Below are 18,659 nucleotides of genomic sequence, written 5' to 3'. Positions count from 1 at the left end.
AAGAGGGTGATGCCAATTGGAGGGATGGAATTCCACCTGAAGTATTAAAGTTACTAACCTGTTAGCACCACCGAATGTTTCACTAATTTAAACCCGGCTCCACTCCTGTTAGATATGGCACAGAACAGACAGGCTTAACTTAAAGAAAATGTGTATAGCATTTAAAAGTGCCCAAGCATTTACAAAGTCAAAGAAACAAAACAATAACAATTCCAATCCAATTTAGAAAAAGAAAGATAGATGTAAATGGTTAAAAGAAATTAAAATGACAGAGACAAATGGTGGAACCAGAATTGTGGTTTTTAAAGATTTAAGTAGAAATACACAAAGAAAAATACAGCTCCTAATGTGTGCCAACGGTTGCAACTGCCCAGGACCAAGGTGCAATTTGAGGTCAACCGCAATGGAGCCCTTATCAGCTGCACAAAGTGGATTCTTTCTGGTGAAAGCCTAGAAGACAAAAAGTCAAAATCCAGTTGCTACCGGTCAGCAGGGCACTTCAGGAAAAGACTTCTTGTAATTTGTTTTAGCCTGGTAGTCACACGGGATGCCAGTCAACTGATCCTTGGAGTTAACTTCTTTGTTCCGGGTACAAGTGGGAACAGGCCCGGGCCTTTACATCTCCTTATAGGCCTCAACCTGCATTTATAGTCTTTCTTCTGTACTTCCACAGTCCCAGAAAATGTTCTGAGGGTTTTGCCTTTTTGCACCATACTTATGCCTGGCACCAGCTGTAGGCTCTTGGCTCTTCTCCAACCAATGAGGACAAAGATTCCAGAGGCAGCACTATACCCTTTTTCAGAAGCTTCTGTTTTCTCTTCTCTATTGTATATATATACCCTTAGTGTACCTTATTCCAGAAAATCCAAGATGTGAAAACCCTTCTCCTCTTGTGCAGGTACAGTGTGTGAACTTAGAGGTGCGGCCATGGTAATGAGCTGTCCATTCCTCTATGGACATTCAGAAACAGTTCCAGGGGGTAGCTTTCCACCCACTGGGTGTGTGCTAGCCTGACTATGGGGACCAAGGCTTGGTCTTTTCCAGGGGTCGCCTAACATTTACTTCTGACAGGTCAGGACTCTTTAAAGTTAATTAAGTTTCTGGGCTCACCACAATTGTTCTTTCTGCTAGGGGTGGAAAAATACTGCCCCACAGCCAGGACATTGTCCCTAGTGTGGGAGCAGTTTTCATGCTTAATTAAGGTCAAGCACTTGGGTGACTGCAAAGCTAGCCTTAATTAGATTCTGAGCTAAAGGAAGGGAAGAAGTAACATTCTGAAAGCTATATTTCCTAAATATTTATTAAAAATCCGACTGTCAATGATGAATTATTTCAGTTAAACAAATGCCTATAACACACTGTCCCCATCATTGGATGATGTCACCCACGATGTCATCAATGATGTCATTCATATCATCAAGGATGTCACTGAAAGTGTCATGAATGATTAATAAGTGAGGTCGAAAGCAGTTCATGATGGGATGGAATTTATAGATAGTTATATAAATTAGAACTGGTAAATTTCAGTGTTTTTAAAAGATTTTAACATTAGTTCTTATTTCATTTCAGCACATAGCTACATTGTCACTTTGTGACAAGCCTTTGTTTTTTTTCAGTGAATTTCAGTTTTAATAATGTACATCAAGATATTGCATCTTACTTAACTATAGCATCACATTAGTCTTTTTTCACAGAAAACTTCTCGATGTTTTTGGTCATATTCCAAATTTAACATTAGTAAACTTTCTTCAGGCAGACAACCCCTACACAGAGCTTATAGCCATGTGCAATGATGGATGGGTGCAAGGCAGCCCTCCCTTCAGGAATTGCTCCCGACCCTCTACAAGCATCCAACATGACCCCCTCTGCACACAACATCTTGTTGGGTGAATGCAGGGCTTTGACTGTTGCCAATTTGATATTAGGGTTTTTATTTCAGTGTTACTTTAAAGGGTTTTAATTTTTGTTTAAACTTTTGTTTTGGTATTTTTTACAATGAATTTCGTTAACTTTTTAATTATTTGTCATCTTGATTTCTTTATGTAATGAAACTACTTTTTTATTTATTATGTTTTTGTACAAGTGTTTGCATTGTTTTTTAGATGGTCCTGCATTGCAATTCTTCTATATGTCTTACTGCAAATTACGGCCTGAAGAAATAATTTCAGTATATTGCAAAACACTGCATGATCTCATCATCTTCCTCTTTTGTTGCTGCTGTACTTCAGGCGGTGCAATTTCATTTTCTTCATTGTTCTCAGATTTCCCTTACATTTATTACAAAAATATACTTACTTAAGAGAACCCATTTGAAAGTGCAATGCCTCTAACATATACAAATGATCACCTTATTTTTTTAAGTCTTTCGTGACAAGTCCAACGTCTTTATATAATATTGTTGTTTGAAATACTTGAAAGGTAAAATCTATGTGGTTAATTAGAAATGTTTCACCTAAATATTTCCAATGTACTTAAACAGAGACACTCTAATTTTAAAAAAGCATAATTTTGTTTCAGTTTCTATAAACTGTAGCATAATCAATGAAACAATATTTTAAATACAAGAAAAACAACCCCATTTGCCAAATGCAGTTTATCCTCTGAACTACAGTGTGTTTGCTTAAAAAAAAGACTCATATGTCTAAGTTATTAAATCATACCTAGAATCATGACAGCATATCAACACACCCTCTGGATATAAGTGAATGTTATGGGAACCTTTATAAGCAGATGAATATGTTTGAGCATTGATGCGATTAATATATGTGCCTTGCTTCAGTAGGATTTTATATAGATGTGTACACACCAAATTTGAATTACATCTCTCTAAATAATGAGTAGGGCATAAAAAGTATATTAACAAAGGTATATATTTATTCTTCCTATAACAAATTATAATACTGCCTACATTTAACCAACAGACATTTTGACAGTGAAACAGAAAATTATGTGCATCATTTTAGGTGAATACAGTATTGAGACACAACTTCAATGCAATTTCCACTGTCTTCATATAATGTTTGATCTGCATCCTTATGCACATCTGGGATATTTCAGCTGACCAAACATGCACTGTACTCTAACCCCATAAATCCCATCCAAGGGTGCATTATAAAACCCGCTCTTACATCTAAATTCAATGTAGTCTCCATGGAAGAAAAATTCCCTGTTGTCAAAACTCCATCGAAGTTCCAGGTTATTTCTTTCAATTTCTTCCAGGGATAATATGCAGGGTTCTAGAAGAGAACACAGCGTCACATATACTGGTATTGACAATTGTGCCACCCTAATTAATCAAACAGTGACAACACCAACATTTTCTTACATGTTAAAGCATTAAGAATCTCTCAGCCGCATTTGATACCGTGAACCATACCACTCTGGTAAAGTGGTTGGGAGACGCAGGGATAGGGAGGACCGCCTTAGACCTCCTGTCCTCCTTGCTGAGGCGAGAGAGCCACGGCTGTTCTGGGATGGTTTAAAATCTGACAGTTTCATCCTCCCATGTGGTGTTCCGCAGGGCTCTGCCCTATTCCCTACCCTGTTCAATCTGTATGTCACCCCGCTGGCTAATCTCATCAGAAGGCATGGCTTTGATTTGGTCTCGTACGCCGACGATACTCAACTTGTCATTTCCATAAGCGATCGGCCACAGACCATAGCAGCCAGTTTTCACATCTGCCTCTCCGAGATCATGGCCTGGATGAGCCAGAATCATCTGAAAATAAACACTAAAAAAACAGAGGTGATGGAGTTTGGGTCGGGACGATCCCTGTGGAACCAGTCCTGGTGGCCCTTGGAGGCTCCAGTAGAAAAAGTCAGAAAATTGGGTTTCATTTTTTATACCAAATTGAACTTTGGCCCACAGATAAACAGTTTGTACATTCCCAAAGACCTTCAAAAGACCGTGATGGTCGCCCTACTATTATCGAAACTGGACTACTGTAATGCCCTGTTTCTGGGAATTGATAAGTACCAGCTGCAAAAATTGCAGTCTTTGCAAAATGCCGCAGTAAGACTTTTACTGGGTATTCCCAGAGGTCAGCCAACTTCGGCCGGCATAAAAACTCTACATTGGCTGCCTATCAAACAGCGTGTCGAGTTTAAAGCTTTAACTGTGGTACATAAAGCAATCTATGGCGGTGGTGCTGAGGATCTCCAAGCTCTTTTTACACTTTACATTCACACCTGTCACCTCAGATCAGCCAATCAGGGCCTTATCGATACCACAAGGATAAGACGGGCAGGATGGGGGGACAGAGCAATCACGCATTGTGCATCCAAACTCTGGAACAAGATGCCACTCCTTCTGAGGACTCAATCCAACCTCCAGCTTTTCAGAAGGAGCTTAAAGACCTGGCTGTTTACAGCCACATAAGATCTCACCTCCTCAGCCATCCCCTCCACACAACACAGCGCCAAGATGCCTCGGCATTCGAGCGCTTTACAAGCATATAAAACATAAAACATAAACATATATATTTTTGTAACAGCATGCTGATAATCCTCGGACTATGTTATCTCAACCGTATCTTGAGGTGCAGGAGAGGTTGTGTGTGTATGTATCTCTATGTGTGTATGGTGCGTACATGTGTGTGTTTGATTTCTTAAGCTGCAAATCAAACCATTGCCCATGCCAACAAGTAACCCAATAATGTGCTGGTGTACTAACCAGTTTCATACCTCATAGGAATACCAGGTTGACTATTGTAGCAGACTCATTAACAAAACGTCTTTATCCTACAAAATAGCTCTGCAGAGAATATTTTTTCAAGACATTCAATCTTCGCCATCATTTCTGTTACCAGGTTGTGTTTTGGACATCCCTTTAAAGTGGATTTCAACTTTACTTTTGAAAAATGATTGATATACATGAAATTGTGAGACCTGTCGACCCTTGATCAAAAAATAATTGAATGGAATGTTGGGCAGAAAATTATTAGTATTCCAACTGAAGTCAAGAAAGCTATCAATCACTCTGAACTTTCAAACAATGTTCCAAAGAGTTCTGCTAATCACTACTGTTTTTAATGTATGCATGTTTCATGCTAGATATGATAGCATCTATAATGTTAAAACCAGATGAGATTCCTATCTTTATTGGGTAGATACAATAGTTGGGAAAATAATACTGAGACATTTGATTGAAGAAAGCTTCATGTTGCTACAAAGAAAAAACTGAAATTTTCCTCCTTATGGGAATTACCCACAAACTGAATCCTGACCTAATATCACACACCCCTTATCAGGATTTCTATTAAACCATACTCTTTGCAGAGTCTTATCTATTTTTGAGCCACCATGGCCACCACACTTGGGAGGTGTGTGACAGCCAGCACAAATATAGTGTAACAGAAATGTTCAGTCAATAATTGTCAATGGTGTTTGTACTCTAATCAAACACCATATGTAAATGTAAATGTATGTAAATGTATTGCGACTTATATAGCGCACGTATCACCCAAAGGCATCAAGGCGCTTGCTTAGGGAACCCGTCCTGGTATTCCCCTGTGAGATACCCCAGCAGGGTATCCACAAGGTGAAAGCCAGGCATCCCGCCGCGAGGGGCCGTAGTGGAGATTAAGCAAGCTATTGCCCAGAGTCGCAGAGTGTGACCCCGTGAGTCGAGTAGGCACCGGAGCGAGAATTTTCGAGTCGTGGAATTTTTGAGCCCGAGTCCCGCCGAGGCGGGGAATCGAACCCTGGTCCACGGCCGATCTCAGCTTCCGGGTCTGCCGCCTCTAACCACTGAGCCACGCTTCTCCACATATGTTCTTGTTAGTCCAAGGTTTTCTCTAGATATGACGATTTCGATTTTATGATAACATAATGTAGTCTATAGAAAAAATGTTAGTGCTGCTTAGTAAATAAATTTGGACATTAGAAACCTAGGCTCCAGCTGCATTAGGAATATTCGTGGGCCAGATTTACCAATTTCTCAAGCAGCGCTGCAGCCGCAAATGCTGTGCTGCACTGCATGAGGAGGAAGGAGCAGAAGAGCACCAAATTTACTGAACTATGGCACTCTCCTCCCCACTCCTTAGTGCAGGCACAGCATTTAGCTACCATGTACCACACAAACACCTTTGCAATATAGTGGAAGGGTGTATCCTTGAGTCAAGCTTAGGTTTTGTATTGGAAGGATACCCTTCCAGTACAAAATTCCATGCTTAGACAACCTTAAACATTTCCCACTATGTATGTGTGCTGTACTGTGCAAATAAAGAAGGAAAAAAAGTCCTCCTTCATAGCACCTGCTTGAAGGGTTTGCTATATTCTAAAGCTAAACTGTCTAAATGATTTAGTACATTGGGTTTATCATAAGAAACATTGGGTGGTTGCATGGGAATGCCGCCTTGGTCCTAAGTAATACAAAGGAGTGATATGCACTGCTTCTTGTTACTTTTCAGACACTCACCCCAGACACAGATCTGGGTTGAATCCATCATCGTTCTTTAGCTCACTTTGCCATCCTAGTTCAGACACAGCAATATGCAAATCAGTCTTGACCCTGTGCCTCATGGAAACAGTCCAACCCGAACTGCCAAGCCAGGTCTTCCCTGGACCGGACACAAGCATCCACGGACCGGTTTCGGGGAAACAGCCCTCATCAGCCGGGCTACCTTGAATCCAGTGGCAAGGTGGGCATACCCAGCCAACTTAGGATGAATAAAGAAAACACAAGGAGATGGACGGAGCACTGTAACTTTTCGGACACTCACCCCCAGTCACAGATCTGGGTTGAATCCATCATCGATCTTTAGCTCACTTTGCCACCCCAGTTCAGACCCAGCTATATGCAAATCAGTCTTGACCCTGTGCCTCATGGCAACAGTCCAGCCCAAACTGCCAAGCCAGGTCTTCCCTGAACCAGAAACAAGCATCCTGCGATCGGTTTTGGGGTTACATCCCTAATCAGCTAGGCCAGGCTAGCTTGAATCCAGTAAAAAAGTGAGCAAGGGACCCACATCTGGGCATACCCTGCCAGATTATGGCAAACAAAGCAAAGACAAGGAGATGATGGATGGACCGCTGAAACCTTTCAGACACTTACACCCAGCCATAGATCTGGGTTTTCCATCATCGTTCTTTAGCTCACTTCACCACCCAGTTCAGACCCAGCTATATGCAAATCAGTTTTGCTCCTTTGCCTCAAGGAAACAGTCCAGCCCGAACTGCCAAGCCAAGTCTTCCTGGGACCAGAAACAAGCATCCTGGGACTGGTTTCAGGGTAACACCCCCCATTCGCCAGGGTATGTTGCCTAAGACTTTTAGGCCTTGTTTACAAATCTTAACTTTATGGATATTTTTTCCTTTACATTTTAGCAGTTCAAACTTGCTAAAATATAATGGTGTCTATACTGGATGGCGATAAGAACTGTTTCTTCCCGCTCTTAATTGCCTGAGGAATGGGTTTCCCTTCCAAGTTGTTACAGTGCCACCACGCATAGAAAACAATGTGTGAATCATAATAAAGTGTCACGCTTCGAGTCTTTCAGCCCGATTCCCACGTTAGCATCAGACCTCGGACTATGCAAGGTAAGTATAAAATTCACCTCCTTCCTTTTTTTTATTGCGGTTAGTATTTTAATTAAAAAACAACCATTACACCAGATACTCGGTTTTGTCACAAACTGATCGTTGTAATTTACTGGTAGCAAGACGGGGTCATATTGAAACCCTCCACATACTGAGTTGTGCAATGTGATTATGCAATGTATGTAAACAATAGTCCCCCCTTTTTATTGCGCCCAGTCTTTGATAGCCTGTTTTGTCTTAACAGATGGTTGTAATTAAATATTAAAAAGATGGGCTTTAATCCAAATAAATGTGTGTTATGTAAAACCAAGGCTGTTCTCTGCATATTGATACCTTTAGTAAGTATAAATAGAGGATTCTGATTTCATGCATATATCCCTTATTAGAGGTTTCTTAATAATAAGGGAAGGTGTCACATAACACATAATGCAACCATTTATTACATCACCCCTGTATTCCTCATTGGTATTAATAACTGTATCCTCAATACTAGAGTGGAAACCAACATCACATGCTTCTGTTAATCAGATAACCACATTTCAGCATTTTCCTGAAAATTATCTATCAGTGGGGACTTCTGATTAGTCTAAATACAACAGTACAAATGTATGGATTGCTATAGCGTAGGAACTAAAACATTTAATACGTTTTTTCTATATCCAGGCAAAGACTTCCAGAATATTGCTACTAGAACCACAGCAATTTTTGGCATATAGACGCTATTCAAATGTATTGGACAGTCACAGGAATATTTGTGTCCAATAAAGACTTGGACAAATCCTAAACGCAGGTATTTTAGATGTCTATAACCATCTATAATAATGATAATGAATGAAACTAGTAGAAAATGATGTTTATAATAATTCCACCCTTTTTTATCTCATTTTCTACCCAAATAGACAATCTAACTTAAAGATTTGGAGCCATTGTTGCGGCTAGATTCCTAGCAGTCCCCTCCATATATCATAAATGGGTACATCTATCAGAATATCACAAGGCTGTTGCATGTTTATTCCATCTAATAAGGCTGCACTTCGTTTTGAATTTTAAACATGTTTCAATACTTTAATTTTTAACACAGTGGTGTGGTAATGGAATGTACTCTCTATTCACTTGGGTATAAGGCAACTGTCTTAAAAGCAGCATATCATAGAAGAGATCACAATACATGTGCCGTTCACTGTTAGATGTTGCACATGTCTTCTTAATTTTAAGTTCGCAATCTTATGCACCTTCAATTTCTCCACCCTCCTATATTTATACTTAACATGATAAGTCTAGGTGATGAAAACGTGTTAAATAAGTGTATCAATAATTTTGGGCAACTGTACTATATGTGCATATACAACAATATTAATATTTATTATGTACTTCATACAGTAGTAGCTAAGATGGTCTCCTGATGAAGGCATACATGCCGAAACGTGCGTAGTTCTCATTTAACGGTAGCCTTCCCTCGATCTACAGGGACACTGGATATCTCAACTAAAACCAAATCGGATAATAATTTGTAATATCATTGTTTTGTTTCATTTTGATACATGATTATATTGTTATTGTATTTATGTTTTAACCAATTCTTAAAGAAAATCAAAAATAAGTAATTGTTTATAATAATAAAAAAAAAATATATATATATATATGTTAATACTGCCACATATTTTTCAGCTTTTTTCTTTCAAATTAATGCACATTGTTTATTGGTAAAAATCAAGTAGTTTTGTGCCTAGAATATTGGGTGGAGAGTTATACACTTGCTTATGTACTTTCTTCCCTTTATTCTCCTTAAAAGGATGTCAGTTAGGAAAAACCCTTAAAATGGATATGTCTCCTTGGAAACCTTATAGCTCTCTCATTTGCAGATTAGAGCTAAAGTAACTAGCAAGGCATCAAATGCCTCCTGACATCAAGAAGGAGAAACAGCCACACAAGAATAAGTTGAACAAATCCATAACAAGAACCATCTGTTGAAATCAAACATCTGAGACAGCAATAGTAGCAAGGAGGCAAAAACACAATTAAGAAATAAGGGAACAAACATGTTGTGACACATTTTCCTTTTGTCACTCTCTTATATATGATTAAACAGGAACTGACATAAAAAAAGACTCAACTTCATCTTAAATTGGGAACCTAAAATAATGTTCTGTGGTCAAACCACCATCTTGAGAAGGGCTGGTCATAAGGCTTGTCCAAGTACCTTTTCAGAAAGTCATGGCATTAATTTGTAGAATGATGAAGAAGCCCATATATGCCATCCTTTGATCCATGCTGAATTCCAGTTTCCCACCATCACGCTTCATGGTGGCACTTCAGGCAACTTGTTTAACACTCTTCCAGGGTATCAGTATTTAATGGAAATGGTAAACCACTAACATTAGCCTAATGTAGATATGATCTGGGGAATGATCGCAACAAGCAATTGAAGGAACTTAAATGCAAAGCCAAAAAGTCTAGTTTTCTTATGCTAAAGAATGCAAGCAAAGGTATGCTCTGCTGGTGGTAATGATGTTGGTAGTGGTAGATATTGCAGTGGTAGGAATGGTGATGGGGATGGTGGTAATGAAGGTGCTGTTAATGGGGGTGGTAATGGTGGTAGTGATAGTCATAGTAAAGATGGTGGTGGTAATGGATGATTACACTAACAGGTAAAAAAAACATATTGCTTTCTGTTTACAATGCACTAATTAGAGAGAGATTTTGAATGTGTGACAACTGAAGGTGAAAGAATAATATTCCTCTCAGCGAAGTCAAAGCACAATCAATCTAAACGTCCCGAATTGGTAACAATACATGTTGCAGACAGCTATATAGTCAAAGCAGATATGAAATATATGTATGACTTTTCTAGCTGTAAGACAGTGTACTGATGGCTTACTTCCTGTCTATGAAATATGGTTTGAGAAGTTCTATACAAAGAAATATTTTAAAAATATATAATTCCAAAAATAAAGCCCCGACTTCTAAAGCTTTATTTTCTAACTAGCTGCCCGTCCCGACGTTGTTCGGGTATAAAAAAGATTTACCTGAAGGACGGCAAACTTTACCGAACGCTACCCCACCGTTTTCCAATGCAACAGGCATCTTAGAATGCACACGCCCACACACAACAATGCTGAAGGGCACGCACACCTCACGAAGTGCACGAACGCTAATCTCATCACAGTGAGATTAGCGTTTGTGCACGTCGTGAGGTGTGCATGCTGTTCAGCATTGTTGTGTGTGGGCGTGTGCATTCTGAGACGTGTGGGCGTGTGCATTCTGAGACCCCTGCGTTAATCCCCGGTTGAGATCGGTAACGCTTATGCCCACAAAGGTTGCTTCGCAATATTTGTTATTAACGCCGCCTGAATGGCAATGTGCGTGAATGCGGCGCACCTTGTGTCTTCTATACGGACATGTGAGAAGTGATTATAACTCGTGAATGGAAAGGCGCGCTACTGAATGACGCAGCCATTGTTTTGTTATAAAATTTATGGCACGCCCCTCTCAGAACGCTTTGTGGTACGCCCCTCTCACAAAGTATAATGTGTGTAGTTTGACACGACCACGTCCACGCCCCTCCACAACGGTTACGGCCACAAAGTAAAATGTGTGTAGTTTGACATGCCCACGAACACACCCCCAACACGCCCACGCCAACGCCCATGCCCACTATGGACTACTTTACCCCTAAGGTTCTTTGACCTTTCTAATGTATATGGTGGCCACCTGTATAGCCTATGTCCATCTGCTGCAACTCCCCTTTCCAATGCTGTATTGGGTGTTGTGATTGGTGCTGTACTTCTTGAGTTTACCCGCCTCAAAGGTTTCAACTCTCTCTTTATAATAGTAGTATGGATTGCATAATTTCTTTAAGAGCCTGTTGACCAGTCGCTTTCTCCTCTCCGATTAGGACGCAGCACACTTTGGAATTTCTTTAGATAAAAGTTTGTAATTGTATTCTGTAATTCTTCTTTCCACATAAACACCGCAAACGTGACGTACCCGAGGTGATAGGGGCTTGTTAATATGCCCCATCATATTTAATGTGTTTTAATTTATTTATGCATTTTATGTGTTATTTTTGTTTGTATATTGGTTAATAATGTTTTAAAATATAATTTGCAATTTTAAGTAATATATAATTCTTCATTTAATTACTAATAGGATTATCTAGTGTTGTAGTGGGTTGCTAGGTTTGTAGAATTATAGGGTGGGAAGTAAATTAGGTAATAATTATTTACCAATTAATTTATTATTAATCATTTCATTGATTATTAATTATGTAAACTGTGTAATAGTTATTTTTTTGTTATAGTTTTGGTTTGGCTGCTGGGTTTGTAGGGGTACACTCTTTTAAGAGGTGCTTGGATTTATTCATTGGAGGATATTAACTTTTTAAGAGTTGTTTGGATGGGAGGGAGGAGCTAGGCACTGCCTCACTTACACTGGCCTGACCCCACCCAGAGGGATGTATACCCCCCTGTAGTGAGGCTGGAGCTAGCGCAGGAAGGGAGGACCTCTGTGCATATCAAAGATACTTCTTTGATGTGTCCTCCACTTCAAAGGCACCACTGGGTATAAGAATTGGACCTCAGAACACACCACTTCAGTACACCTCTGCACCTGTGGATACTCTGGCAGAAAGAAAGATTTCTGTGCTGCTGAAAGACTGCTTTCTTGCGGTTCTGACCTGCTTCCTGCTGCCCTCCTTGTCTGGGTGAGAAGGACTGGACCCACATCACTTGAATCCAGAACCCAGAGTGTCTCTGAAGTCTAGTTGGCTAGCCTCCTGAACTAAAGTCTCAGGGACATGAAAGACTTCCAACTCATCTACTTCTGCACTTTGACTCTGTTGCCTGTGAGTCTGCCCTGCCAAGTGATGCAACCCCAGTACTGGGCCCTTGGGAGTGGGTCAAAAAGGCTGCTCCAGAAGAACCCCTGCATCAAAATCAGCTGCGCATTTCAGTACCAGTGCATTGCCACCACTGTAGATGTATCACTGTCACTGCGAAGATCGGTAATGATGCATTGCCACTGTTGTGCTGTGCATCATGCCCATTGTGGAAGCATTGCTGCAGTTGCATGGATCGGACCCATGCATCGCCAACACTGTGTGGATTAACAACGACACATCTCGAACCAGGGTACATTTGTTCAGTGGGCCAATCCTGGTCCCTGTATCTAGTCCACACACTATTGGGGTCAGCCTGAACTTTTGACTTTGTCCCAGTACAGCACAACTAAATATCCCCAGATGTCACTTTTCTTAGCTTCTAAGCACAATTTTACAGTTTCTTCTTTAAAAATTCATAACTTAAGTTCTACTACATTGGATGACATGACTGGTAGCGTACTAGACAGAGACCCATTACTCACATTGTTGGGGTACACAGCACAGATACCTATGCTACACAGGAAGTTCATAGCTATATCGCTACTATTAGCCAAATGGAGGGTGGCATGCAGGTGGGGATGAGGTTGTGCCCCGAAATTTAAGGAGTGGATGGAGGATTTGCTATATTGTCAAGAGCAACACACTACATCCCGGCCCAGAGATATATGGGGCCCTTTACAGGCATATCTTATGTGGCAGGGTGAGGCAGACACTGATCATGACATGAGTGTGGATATATGAGCTCCTGCGGTCATATGTGCGTGGACTGTGGACCTTGGACTATGGCCCTATATGGACACTTTATTACGCTGTAATGAATATTAACCTATTGGACAAGATTATTTTGAAATCTTTAATTGTGTTCTTCTCATCGTACGAGATTCATCCGAAATACTTTGGAAGGGCAGAGGGTGGGGGGTATATGAATGGTGGTTGGGAGTTATATCACTGTGACACTGTTATACATGACCCATTTTTTTGACAGTGTATGGAAAATTTAAAAAATAAAATTGTAAAACAAAAACTTAAGTTCTACTAATTGGATTTTTGTCATTTTGGTCATGTTTTATTTATTAAGTTGAGGTCTGCTTTTTTTCTAACCTGGTGTAGAATATGTTTGTGTGGTGTTTTCACTGTTTTACAGTTTGAAGTGTTTCAATAATGCTTTACATATTGCCTCTTAATATAAGCCTGACTGCTCTGTGCTAAGCTACAAGAGGGTGAGCGCAGGTTAATTTAGGGTGTGTTTGTGACTTACCCTGACTAGGATTGTGATTATTGCTTGACCAGGCTTCTACCCCTGTTATCCAGGAATTTAATATATATATATTCACTGAAAAAACAAAGGTTTCAGGGATGGTATAGTTAGGAATTAACATTTAAAAACAGCTTCGAAATTCACTGAAAAACACAAAGGTTTTAGGAATGTTATAGTTAGGCTGGAATTTCACTCGCACAAAACCATAGAAATGCAGCCATTATAGTAACCTATAACTTGCACCCCGCAATGCACTGCTTATGACCTCACATATTACATCACTCATGACATGGTCAGTGACATCACTGATGCCATTGTTCATTACATCTCAAATGACATCAGTGATTACATCATCCACATCATCTCTGAAGCACCCACTGATACCCCTATAGAACCTTTTATATACCCATTGCCACTCTCACACAACCATTCACACATTTTGGGGGTCCCTGTGGGACTCCCCTAAACAGGCCTAGGGGGTCAGGGTGTTTCTACCCTGCCCCCTTTTTTTTTTTTTTTTCTGTGACGGTTCAACCGAGTCACAAGATGGCTGCCAACAATTCCTGGTTTGAAGTGTTGGCAGCCAATCAGATCTCAAGCACAAGATGAGGAGGGTTCAAGGATCCACCGAGGCCACAATTGTACATCTCAGAAATATTTAAATCTCTCAGGAACTGCTTGACAGATTTACAACATTTAACAAAAAGAGTGCTCTCTGGACCAAGAGCTACCTTTGAGCCAAATTTGGTGTAATTCGGTTCCGCAGTTCAGACTGTAGCTGCGTCAACAGTTTCCTATGAAAATTAACATGGAGAAAAAGCGTTTTGGGCCCCCCACCTTTTTTTCGGGCCCGCTTGACGGATCACTCTGAAATTTTCAAGACAGCAGTTGACGTGATCGCTCATTGTTTTGAAATGTTTGTAAACATTCGTCAAACTTAGCCAAAGTTATGGCAAATCAAAAAACGCTTTTCCTATGGAAACTAAGCCCTAATTATGACTACCTAACTGGATGATGTCATCAGTGATGTCACCAGTGATGTCATTTGGCATGTCATCAATGATGTTAAAAGGGTCTCCCTCATTGCCTCACGATTGTCATTAGCCCAAGTAAAATAATTCATACAAAGTATACTGAGCACAACCCCTGGTAGTTCGTTTTACTGCTGAGTTTATTAAAATGGGAAGAGACACATGGCATACACTCTGGTGTTTCATTATCTACTTGCAGGATTACTTTGGTGTCAGTTATCCTCCACAATCAGACTGTATTATTTTTTTTTGTATACCAGATGCAATTGGTAATTGAGGGATTAACGGTACAGCGCCCTCTGAAAGTCTGGACAGGTTATACTGCTACTCCTCCATGGACAGCGAGCCCATATGAATGGAACTGCTGGGTCTTCCTTACTGCTTGATGTCTCAACTATCTTTCCCTTTGTACTGTGGTAGAGGCCTTTGTATAACTAGAGACACTACAAGATGTTATGGTATATCCTATAAGCTTCAGACTTCTAAAGTAGAGACGATCATATGACATGGTATCTACCTTCAATGCTTATGATTTCCAATGCTAAACCCGGAGATACCTATTGTAAAAGGTTTACCACATGCATGACTGTATATGGATTGTGGATTGTTTGTTTTGTAAATTAACAAATACCAATAAAAAAGATATTTAAAGAAAAAAATCAATGATGTCAAAAGGGATGTCACCAGCCATGTCATGAGTGATGTAATATTTGGGGTCATAAGTAGTGCATTGCGGGCGAATAAGTTATAGTTAGCTCAGGTAACTATAACTGCTCAATTTCACTGTTTTTCTGAAATCTGAGCCTAACTATACCATCCCCATAACCTTTGTTTTTTTCAATATATAAATATACATGTGTGTATATATATATATATATATATATATATATATATATATATATATATATATATATATATATATATATATATATTACCTACTGGCGGTCGCCAGTAGGTATATATAGTTAGGATTTTTTCTCTATGGGATTTTTGAAAATTCTATGTCTAATAACTTTGCCGTTTGTGGACGGAATTGGCTGAAATTTTCAGGAAAATGGCACATTTTGTTTCTGAGCAGCCCTTGAAAATTTGGGGGGGGTTCGTCAAGGGGGGGCCGAGAAAAAAGGGGGGTCCCAAAACGTGTTTTTAACATTGAGTTTTCCATAGGGCGGTTGGCCTCACTTTTAGCCCGAACGGCTGAATGGATTTGCACGAAACTTGGCAAAATTGTAGGGACTGGTAGCCCGATGTGCCTTTTGTAGGTCTCAATATATGTGCTCCAGTGGATTTTGAGAAATTAACGTTTAAAAAAAGATATATATCTGTAACAGCGGACCGGGCAGCGTCCCAGGACGCGTACTTTTCGCGCAACGGAGCTTTGTGAAGCGAAGCTGATTGGTTCTCTGGCGTCTGTCAACATTCCAAAAAGTCCGTAGCGGCCGCCATCTTGTCTCTCGGTAGGATCGAGAGACAAGAGGAGGCCAAAACAAAGGGGGAAATAACCATAAGGGGGCATAGTAGATCCTCGCTGACCCCCTAGGTTTGATGTGGAGGTTTTAAAAGGGCCCCGCGGGGCAAAAAAAATAATAATAATAATAATCGAACGGCTGAATGGATTTGCACGAAACTTGGCAAAATATTAGGGACTGGTAGCCCGATGTGCCTTTGCTAGGTCTCAATATATGTGCTCCAGTGGATTTTGAGGAATTAACGTTCAAAAAAAGATATATATCTGTAACAGCGCTCCGCTTCGCGTAACGGAGGTTTGCGAAGCTGATTGGTCATTCTGTCACTGGGCTATAGTTGGGCTACATCTGGCTGATATTTGGGCTACATTTGTTTTTTTGTGTGTCTGGCGGACATCTTTGGGCTACATTGGGCTACATTGGGCTTCATTGGGCTACATTGGGCTACATTTGGGCTCCAACATATATATAGGCCAATGTAGCCCAATATATATTTTTCAAAGTTAATTTTCGTAAAAACCACTGGAGCATATATCTTGAGACATAGCAAAGGCACATCGGGCTACCAGTCCCTACAATTTTGCCAAGTTTCGTGGAAATCCATTCAGCCGTTCGAGCTAAAAGTGAGTCCAACCGCCCTATGGAAATGAAGGAAATGAATGGGTAATTTGTAATTAGCAAATAGCTAATCGCAAACTAGGAATGGTAAAGAATCGCTATTTATTCCTTAAAGTTCGCTATTTAGGAAATGCAAAAAACTTTGATGATACATATGGCGGTTCATCTCTAACAAGATAAGAAGCATAGGGATACATTTATGATGACTGGCGCATCACCAGGGATGTGTTAGTCATTCTGTGCCGCTGTTCCGTCACCTATGGTGTGCTGCATTTCCAATGCGGCGCATCATGGGGCAAAAACAGCACAGATGCGTGATGTATCTGTGCCGTAAAGGTGGCGCATTGCTGGAGTTGTATCGCAAGTGTGATGAAGCTCCAGCAAGGGTCGGGGGTGCCCCTGTCGCAGGGTTTCTGTTCTCACACAGAACTGTGGACAGAGGATTGGAACCTCGGCGAATTAGGGTGTCCCAAAACTCACGTTAGTAATCAAAAACCCCATAGCAAGCTAGGTACAGTGTCACATTGGATATAACAAACTCTCAATCTTTAGACAATCCAGAATATGAACTTACAGTACCTCAGGATACGTGGAACTCATGAACAGTCGGTCGTTATATATTTCTTAGAAACCAGAACATGGAGTTAAGAAGAACACATGTGTATTTGAAATGTTTATTTACTAATGCCGTCTTCTCAGGCGTAGTATCTTCGATAATACAAGTACACATATTATCAGTAGCAAAATTACCAGCATAGTTACTAGTACATAAAAAGCGAATGGTGATAGTATGTTAACATGCTGTAAATGAATAAGAGTTAGCAACACTTATAAGCAGCCGCGGGCCGTGGAGGGAGTTACGGTGAGGCAGGGAGGCGGGGAGGGGGAGAAGCAGGGTGGAGAATACAAGTACACATATTATCAGTAGCAAAATTACCAGCATAGTTACTAGTACATAAAAAGCGAATGGTGACAGTATGTTAACATGCTGTAAATGAATAAGAGTTAGCAACACTTATAAGCAGCCGCGGGCCGTGGAGGGAGTTACGGTGGGGCAGGGAGGCGGGGAGGGGGAGGGGCAGGGTAGAGAGGGCTCCACCCTCCTTCTCCCCCTCCCCGCCTCCCTGCCTCACCGTAACTCCCTCCACGGCCCGCGGCTGCTTATATCTCACCCTCCCTAATACACATATTATATTATTTGCTAAGAAGGTCTCTTTGTGTTGGTTTAGGGCGTGCCCATACTTTAGTGTCTTAGATTTGAAGGAATCACATCAGCATACACCAGCTCTCTCTTCATGTGAACCGCATCAACTGTTGTGTATGTGTGTTCGGCAAAGCAATATAAAACCCGCCTCATGCCCAGAATTGGCAGAAGTTGCACTTATGTTATGAGTATGAAGTCGTGGAGATCAGACCTCATAACAATTCTGTATCGTGTTGTTCTTGAAACTTTAGCACTCGCTGTACAGATATAGTTTAACAAGCAAAGCAGATAGTAGAGCAATAACATATTATTCTCATGTAAACCACGATGAACTACTAGGTGGAAAGCTAAAGCAACAACTAAGTGTCGTGTGCAGAAGTTGCAAAAAAGGAAAAATGGCGTTTAAACCGGTAATGAGCCCATGCTAACTTAACACGGTGTAAAGATATCCAGGACCTAGATGACACCTCCCCATGATCCGGAAACGAACTGAATAAGATAATAGAAGTGCCATCTCATGAGAGCAGATTGCAAGTTTATATGTGGACGGTCCGCAAGGTAAAGCATTAAAAACTAGGAAAATTTAATGCTAAAGAAAAATAAAACAGCCAAGTACTTTATCGAGTCTTAAGCCAATAGGCAATGTAAATAATAAAAACTTGAC

At 40.5% G+C, this 18,659-nt stretch overlaps 1 protein-coding gene across 1 annotated transcript in view; it reads right to left on the bottom strand.

The window, feature by feature from the left end:
• Window positions 1–2,852: 2,852 nt before the first annotated feature.
• Window positions 2,853–18,659, bottom strand: part of LOC144755180 (coagulation factor XIII B chain-like) — a 291,682-nt gene continuing 275,875 nt past the window's right edge. The window contains exon 11 of the mRNA XM_078643823.1: window positions 2,853–3,236. Coding sequence (XP_078499949.1) covers window positions 3,034–3,236 — 203 coding nt within the window. The 3' untranslated portion in view covers window positions 2,853–3,033. The remainder of the gene's footprint in view (window positions 3,237–18,659) is intronic.

The sequence above is a fragment of the Lissotriton helveticus genome, chromosome 1_1, assembly GCF_964261635.1.
Source record: "Lissotriton helveticus chromosome 1_1, aLisHel1.1, whole genome shotgun sequence".
NCBI lineage: Eukaryota > Metazoa > Chordata > Amphibia > Caudata > Salamandridae > Lissotriton > Lissotriton helveticus.
This window is presented reverse-complemented; position numbering and strand designations above follow the sequence as displayed.